Below are 9,092 nucleotides of genomic sequence, written 5' to 3' on the forward strand. Positions count from 1 at the left end.
TTAACAACGTCAAAAACAGATATGTCATATATAAACTATAAAAAGACTCATGTCAGCCAGGTCAATAAAAAAACATTTGCACCAACATTGAACTTTTGAAGTTCTACTGATTCAACTACCCAATTAGGAAGATCATTCCACAACTTGGTAACAGCTGGAATAAAACTTCTAGAATACTTTGTAGTATTGAGCTTCATGATGAAGAAGGCCTGGCTATTAGAATTAACTGCCTGCCTAGTGTAACGAACAGGATAGAATTGTCCAGGGAGATCTGAATGTGAAGGATGGTCAGAGTTATGACAAATCTTATGCAACATGCATAATGAACTAATTGAACGACAGTGCCAAAGATTAATATCTAGATTAGGAATAAGAAATTTAATAGACCGTAAGTATCTGTACAACAAATTAAGATGAGAATCAGCAGCTGAACACCAGACAGGAGAAAAATACTCAAAACAAGGTAGAATGAAAGAATTAAAACACTTCTTCAGAATAGATTGATCAACGAAAATCTTAAAAAAGTTTTTCAATAAGCCAACTTTTTTTTTGCATTTGAAGAAGACATAGACCTAAAGTGTTTCTTAAAAGTAAATTTGCCATCGAGAATCCCACCTAAAATTTTAAAAGAGTCATATAAATTTAAAGAATCATTATCAATACTGAGATCTGGATGTTGAGGCACCACCGTCCTTGACCTACTTACAATCATACTTTGAGTTTTGTTAGGATTCAACTTCATACCCCATAATTTGCACCATGCACTAACTCTAGCAAGATCCCTATTATGGGATTCAAAAACTCCAGATCTACATCCAGATGGAATTGATGCAAAGAGAGTAGCATCATCTGCCTATGTAACAAACTTGTTTTCGAGGCCAAACTACATTTCATGTGTATTTAAGTTGAAAAGTAATGAGCCAGGAACGCTAAATATCACTTTCTATACTCACTAAGGTGCCCATCAACAACATCTATTACTTAAAATATTAATAATGGTGCCATGTCAAGATCCATCCACTTTGGGTTTCAATACTAACAAGTGGCTTATGATTAACATGGTTAAATATGACGAATGCAACAAATATTATACAATAATTACTCTTTCCCCTTAAGGTCAAGTGTAGTGTAGTATCAGAGTAAGAGTAGTAGGATTACATAGATGTAGGAGATGGCAAGATGGTGATATAAGTAACTTTGCAGTCTGAACCAGCGACGAGTTTCTTCACGGGGAAAGAATTTGTCATAGGATTCATTAGATATTCTCAACCCTTTATTTTTTAAGGGTCTCCAATAATAGTAGATGAAGTGCAAATTAATAAAATAATTGTTACCGTTTATGGTTGTTGTTGTTGTTGGAGTATTATAGCCAACACTTGTTGTTGGCACGGGCCTTTCCCTTGGTTGGCCCGTAGATAATCTGTAAAATTATAAGGTGATTACATTATTGGAAATTTGAAAGGTTTTTAGTAGTAGAAAAAGATGTGGACAGGGTAAGGATGATGGTGGTAGTAGTAGAAGGCCATCATTTCTCGGATAGTGGTAGTTTGAAAATTGGGGTGTAAGGCTTTTGAAGGATAGAGAAAGGGATGCAGGTGGGGTTGTCCAACCCTTTACTCCCTAGGGTCCCTGCGGAGAGTTTTTAGTGGTAGATTAGTTGAGAAGTTACAGAGGATGATGTGAATAGAGCCTTACAAATGAGGGGATGAGATGGTGCAATGAAACGATGAGGTCTTTACCTTGGTGGAGGTAGTGTTGAAAGCAACTGCGAGTGTGTGTCTGGAACTTAAACTTGATCAGGCTCTTTCCAAAATTTTTTTTTTCTTCATCTACCACTATTTATGTAAATTATTACTAATTCTTCCTAAATGATATAAAAAATTCCATTCAAAGTTATCAAAAATAATTATAAAAACCAAAGCGTATCTTTAAACGGTCAAAAAACCCAAACTCTTTTAAAATACATCATTATGTTGATAAAATATCTTTTTATCTTACCCAAACTCGTCCGGAATTTGCCTAATATTAAACGTTCACTGAAATTGGAGGGAGCCTTTCTTGTTCCATCTGTAATCAATAGGTAAAGAAACTGAATGATAGAGTAGAAACGTGAAAACTTTATTCTCGTTGACTCTAATGGAGATTGATTAATGCAATTTTCCATAGATTTTGCAAAAATAGAAGAACTCGCAACACAGTTTTCTTTCGTTTCCTGTCTTGACTTTCGAGTGGGACTAAATGATATCTAATTCTATACCATCACTTTATCTTAGTCTATATGTTAATGAATGTTGCATTTTTTAATCCTTCTTATTCTATAATGACCTTTGGTCTTTTTCTAGTTAGGTTTGAGGGAAAACACGAAGATCTGGTCTTCTATTCTGTTGTAAGAGAGGAAAGATAGCGAGTTGTGGAAAACTATAGCAATAATAGATTATTTTCTTCCTTATTCACATTGGCAATTTAGTTAAATTGAGAGAGAGAGAGAGAGAGAGAGAGAGAGAGAGAGAGAGAGAGAGAGAGAGAGAGAGAGAGAGAATTTTACTATAAAATATAGGCATTTAAAGCAAAGCAATGAAGGAAAAAAGACAATAGAAAGGAAACAAAGAAGTTAACTTGAGAATATTTTCCTTCGACCTATGATGGAAGGAAGACAAAGGAAACTCCACCTCGAATGACTGTGAGTCACTGATCAGACACAGTCACTCTCTACATATATAGTTCCCCTGACTGACATTAGCCCGGAAAGTCCCACCTCGGACAGTAAGCCACTCACTGATCAGGCACAACTCTCCTGCACGTATAGTTTTCCTGACATTTGCTCGTTTATAAGTGAGTCTTTTGGTACAGTGGCAGCGTCATATTGACTTAGATGGAAAGGCCAGCATTCGATTCTCCCAACAGACGAGGGAAATAAGTTTTGTTGCGGCTCTTATTAATAATAGCTTATCATTAGTTGGAAATTCGTAATTTACACAGCTAAGTATAATGAATTATAAAATTAATAATTTATTGTTTCATTATACCTGTTTTCTTTCTTACTATTTCGTTTGAGTTTAATCTTTACTTCTGCCAACCTTTCCAACCTTTGGTATTGCAATCTCCTGATTTTCCAGATAATTAAATCTTTGCTTAATATACAGATTGGTAACAGTAATTACAAAAAGCAAAATTATAACATCCAAGTTTGAACTTCTAAAGTTTCAATGACTAAACTCTTAGACTTAAAAGGAACATTCAATTATTTAGTTGCTGTTTTCACTAAAACTTCTTTCAAAATTGAGGTTATGCAAAACCAAAGAAAACTGAACCATTGTGGAAGCGTTCACTATAAATCCCAAACTGATTGTTTGCCTAAACATTGAGTTCCTTACTCAGATATTATTCATATGTTGTGAGAAGAAGAAGAATAAGAAGAAGAGGAAGAAGAAGAAGATATAAGTTCAGTGCTGGGTCAAAAATGGACTGCATGCTCAGGTACACTGATATCAAGGTGTCGAAGATTTTCACATACTGCCCTAACTAGGTTATGGCCCCTTGGTCAGAGTTGAGGTCTTGGTGCATCTTCGTCAAGTGATGCTCTGAGGACAGCAGAGAAGTTTGGAGTAAATTGTGGAGTGTAAACATTTAACAGAAAACAAAGTTACATTTGCATAAATTCTCTCTATTAATGGAGGTAACATGGGTTCGGTCTGCGTGTTGACTATCTGAGTGGAAGGAGCGCACCCTAGGATAAACCTCATTACTCTATTTTGGAACAGTTCTAGAGGTTGTAACACCTGTCTGGGTAATTGAATTAAAGTTGGAGATAAATAGACAACAACTGACCTTAGGAAGAGGAAATAGAGGTTTTAGCCATGGGGATAGATTTACCTGTGGCCCTGGTGGCAAGCCACTTGATGGGAGTGAACCGAGGCTCCAGTCGATCAAGAAGGTTTTGCACCATGGGGTGAATTCGTTGTCGCACAGATATAGCAGGGGTAATCCTGACTGGTGAACCTTGATATGTATACTGTGTGCAGTGAGGTATAATATTCCCACCCATAATGAACACTGGCAGGTCTCGGAGATTCTGCGCAGAGAAGACTCTGCTTTTTTATCTGGGGAGAGTATGAGGCCACAGGAGGTACAGGACCTGTAGAAGTCTTGAAGGACACGCTGAAGGTCTCGATGGGTAGTGGAGTGGATACAGACATCATCCGCATAGCAGGTTACAGTGGTTCCAGGGATAGCAGCGAGGAGAAACAGTACTCGGTGCATAAGTATATTAAAAAGAAAAAGGCTCAATACACCGCCCTGAGGTGTGACATGCTCAAATTTTTCATAGGAGCTACATACACCCTTAAAGAAAACATGTGATTTTCTGTTACTGAGATAACTGTTTATCCACTTCAGAAGGTTTCCTCTGACACCAAATTCGACAAGCTGATCAAGAATTATATCTCTGTTGGCTATATCAAAAGCACTTTTGAGGTCTAGGAAGGCAACTACACTCTTGGAGGACAATCGGGAGTAGAGTTCAGCTAAACAGTGAAGAGTACTCCTCTGTGGAAGAAAGCCATACAAATGGGGAGAAAGTTTTTCTTGTAACTGGTACATTAGTCTGGTTAGTAATATACGCTCAAACACATTACTAAAACATGAGGTAAGGGAGATAGGCCGGTATTTATCAGTTCCATGCTTTGGTATAAAAAAAATTGTGCTAATGGTCCCGGCAGCAGGTACATATCCATGTTGGTAGCAAAGATTATACAATTGTAGAAGAGGATTTCCATGAACCTTCAGGAGGAGACAAAGCACTTGTTAAGTAAGGCCATCATCTTCAAGAGCAGAATTTTTATTTCCCATACCAGCACGTCACAGCTCATCCTCGGTGATCAGCTCTTTGTCCTCCTCGTATGATTCCAACAATGCAGCCATCAGACGAAGATTGCGTAAATTGCTCTGGGAAGAAAGTGCTTCTTGGATTTGTACAGGGAGATTACTGGACCGTGACTGGGTTGACCAATTAGTGATGAGATCCTCTGTGCATATGCTTGTGGACTGTGATGAAGTGCACATGTGGTTTTTTCTTGACAGTCCTTTAGATGAGAAGCCACATGGTCCAAATGCTAGTCTGGTGGTTAATTAGATCAGTGTATATATACCATGACTCAGTGTAGACACACTTCTGGAGAGCATCCCTCGCCTGCTGATATTGAAGTAGATAATTGGTGTCGGTTGTGTCTGAAAGGCAAGACCAGCATTGGCTGCAACTCTCTCTCTGCTTGCTTAATGAGTTCATCCAAGGTCCAAGCATGGGCAACAAGATGACTTTTAATGGGATGTCTGACAATATATAGTTGATAGAAGTCATGGGTAGCTTTCACCAAAGAATTATTTAGGTGTTTTGGAGAGTGTTTATCAAAGGTAGGTAGGACAGAGGAGATATATGAAACATATGTTGGGCAGTACTTGGGTGGGATGTTGATGCGGGTACAATGATAGTGGTCACTTGGATGAGTCTGTATTGCGTATTCTAAACATAAGGCAACATGGTCAGAAAAGAGCGAGGGAACAGAATGACAGGAGACATGTGATGCCACGAGCCCAGATGTAAGAATATGATCAAAAGTGCCCCCGTCCACCCCCCCCCCCATGGATGTGTGTAGCACCACCTGTATCCCATCTGGTTAAATGGTAACGATGGATGTAGTTGAGCAGAGGAACTCCACTGCGGTTGGGGATCGGAGAGACATCACCTAGATCTGGGTGTCTGGCATTGAAATCATCCATGTAGATCATGCCATGGTTTGTAGGTGTAGGAAGTGCTGAGAGGTTAATTAAGCCAGGAGCAGAGTAAAAATTGCATAATCGAATATGACCATCACCTATCTTAGCCTGAAAAAGTTGGAAGGTCATGATGAGCGAAGGAGTTGATGAGGGAGAGTAGAGTGGATGTAAGTAATAAGACCATTCCTGAAATGATGTACATATGAAACATAACCGGAGAGTGTTGGAGCTTCATCACCTGGCTTATCACTGCCAGGGAAGGCTTCTTGAATAAATATTAATTATGGGTGATGGCAATAAACATATGTCATGAGTGCAGTGAGTCTGGAGTATTGTATAATTTCAAGGGCATTCCATGAAAGGACATGTAGTTGCATGAGTCTAGCAATTTACCCTTAACGCTGCGAGCGACAGGTCGAGCACGTACTGGAGAAGCAGCACTGTTAGATGGTGCACCAAGTGTAGGAGGCTGGGCGGGCAGGAGGCCACCAACCCTTTCAAGACAAGAGGCAACAGTGTTTAGCTTCTCAGTATGTGAGACAACAGAGGTCATGAGAACTTGTTGTGCCTTGACTAGTGTGTCGAGGTTACTTGTAGTGGTACCCTGCTGAATGATCAAGCTATCAAAGAGTGTCGTTAGTGCTGTACAGTGCGATTCCAAGACAGCAACAGCCTTACGAAGTTTTGAAATTTCAGCTGATTCAGGAGGGCATAACGAGGAGGTTGACACTGCTTGTGGTGGTGGAGTCAGTGGAAGTGACTGCGTGGAACATCCATGCGAAACATTAAGTCCTGCTTCACCACAACGAGGGCATTTCCAATGCACAGTCTCTGGAGTTGATGCTGATTCTGACAATGATGTGGAAGCATTAGTAACAGGTTTACGGTATGGACAGGTGCGTGTGGAATGGGCTGCAGCACACCAGGCACACTTAGGTAAGGCAGAGCAATATAGGGAGATATGGCCAGTACCCCAGCAGTTAAAAACAGTTGGGCTGATCCTCCTTCATTCTGCGTAATTCACAAGGAAGTAGGCAAGGGAAGAAGGAAAACTCATAAACAGATGGTGGTGGTTCTAGTAGACTCCATGTGATGACAATGCGATTAATAGGGTTCCCATTTTGAAGAAATCTTCATGCACTGTATACACCAGGTAGTTCCTTAGCAAGGTTAGGGTATGCTTCAATAGAGTAACGAGTAATGAGATATGTTAAATACTTACGGGGTCTTTCTATTGAGTCTTGAATATTCAGGCTTATGGACAGAAATTCACCACCTTTCACCCTGCCAATGATGTCCTCATGACTCCTTGCAATATATACAAATTTAGATATGATAGCAGACATCTTTACCTCTGCTAGCTCCTTATCAAGATTGAAGGTTCTGTTTACTTCAGTCAGCCATCGTAGAGGTTTCCTAAGAGCTACGGGTGACAAAAGATGGAGGAAAGGCGGGTGGCAGTTGCAACAAATGGAAAGGTTCGTTCATCTTCTCTCTCTCTCTCTCTCTCTCTCTCTCTCTCTCTCTCTCTCTCTATCTCTCTCTCTCTCTCTCTCTCTATATATATATATATATATATATATATATATATATATATATAAATATATATATATATATATATATATATATATATATATATATATATATATATATATATATGTATATATATATATATGTGTGTGTGTGTGTGTGTGTGTGTGTGTGTGTGTGTGTTAGTGTGTGTGTGTGTGTTTCTTCGTTCATAAACACTAGCTTCTAATGACATAATTCTTATCGTTATAGTTCAAAACGACCATTGGTTTACAACTCGGAAACAATACATACTTATTTGGTTCTTGTTTTTGCTTTTATCTTAGGTGATAAGGGCATTGCCTTATTGTTGGCCGAAACGGAGGGGGGGGGGATTCCAAGTAATAATTTGGTAATGAAACGATAACTCATGTTCTAATTGTACTCATATCAACCTACAATTATACTTATGCTTGCCATATAGGACCAACTGTTTCGAAATGTTTGTATGTGTGTATGAATAACTATGGAAGAAATGACTTTATACATGATTGTTCCAGCAAATATCGTATATGCTTACATGTTCATATATGACCATGTCTACAAATCAATGCGTTTTACGAGTTTTGTTGTTACGCTTTATTTGTGTTCAATTGGTCCTTGAATATCAAAGCATTTTGGGATTTAATTCTTCGGAGGTTTAAAGGATTTTCAGAATAAAAGCGTCAGTCTCATTTCATTTTAATTAAAATTCTAATTGCCCAACTGTTTTGGGGGGATATTGGCTTAGGCAAACAGTCAGTAAATTAATGTCCTCTTTTAATAATAATCTATGACTCTAGGAAATGCTACAAAACTATACGACTCATTCAGTGTTCCACAGCCATTGAGTATGTTTCTTCCAAAAAAGTACAGGGTCAGAGTTTAATTGCATTTCAGAAATTTCCCATCAATGTTCAGGAAGCTATGGCATTGTGTCTCACTCTGAAGATACTATGCCCAAAGACGAAATCACATCAAATTAGTCATCGACAACAATACAATAGTACACTGCGTCAACAGACAGGGCTCCAGATCTCCTCAGATCAACCATGTAATCCTAGCCATTCTCTCTTTAGCAAAAAGGAGGAAATTTCATCTTTCAGCAGTTGACCTCGAAAGGAATTCGTAATGTGACGGTGGACACCCTATCGAGATCCAATCCTCAGGAAAGAGAATGGTCTCTGGACACAAAATCATTCTGTTTCATTCTAGAGCAAGTCCTGGAACTGCAAATCGATATCTTTACCACGAGCTTCAACAAGAAGCTTACCCGGTATGTAGCAGCAAACTTAGATCCGGAAGCGAAAGGAATGAATGCGATGTCTCACATTGATACCTTTAAGATAAAATTTCTCTGGTATATCACTCGTAGAAATATCCCAAGTAGAATCTGCCAATGAGGCACTTCCATCAGGACGACATGGCTATCTCACACAAAAAAAAATTATTTTTCCTGTGTCAAAATGCATTTTCTATAACTGTCTCTCCCTTAACTCTGCTCATTATTTACTCTTTAAACTATTTAAGTTGTATTCTTGAAAGAACTGTGAGTTAGAATATTTCAGATAATAAACTTATAAAACAACAAACCTATTGGTGCCATAAGACCTGATCTTAAATGTTGTTTCCCACTGAGAGACTTAGGAAGTGAAACAATTAACACGTGGTAATTTTCTTCATGAAAGCAAAATTAATATGTGACTCTTTTCTTTTTGCTGTTTTAAAATCTGAAGACGAAAGCTTGATCATGTCAAGGTTGTTAAGATATA

General features: G+C 38.5%; 1 protein-coding gene across 1 annotated transcript; it reads right to left on the minus strand.

Moving 5' to 3' along the window:
- Positions 1–1,363: 1,363 nt before the first annotated feature.
- Positions 1,364–4,599, minus strand: LOC137618857 (uncharacterized). The gene is made up of 2 exons (XM_068349064.1): positions 3,874–4,599; positions 1,364–1,420 (listed from the first exon to the last, which is right to left on the minus strand). The coding sequence occupies exons 1-2, from the start codon at positions 4,597–4,599 to the stop codon at positions 1,364–1,366; spliced, it is 783 nt and encodes a 260-aa protein (XP_068205165.1).
- Positions 4,600–9,092: the final 4,493 nt, after the last annotated feature.

The sequence above is a fragment of the Palaemon carinicauda genome, chromosome 25 (assembly GCF_036898095.1).
Source record: "Palaemon carinicauda isolate YSFRI2023 chromosome 25, ASM3689809v2, whole genome shotgun sequence".
Classification (NCBI taxonomy): domain Eukaryota; kingdom Metazoa; phylum Arthropoda; class Malacostraca; order Decapoda; family Palaemonidae; genus Palaemon; species Palaemon carinicauda.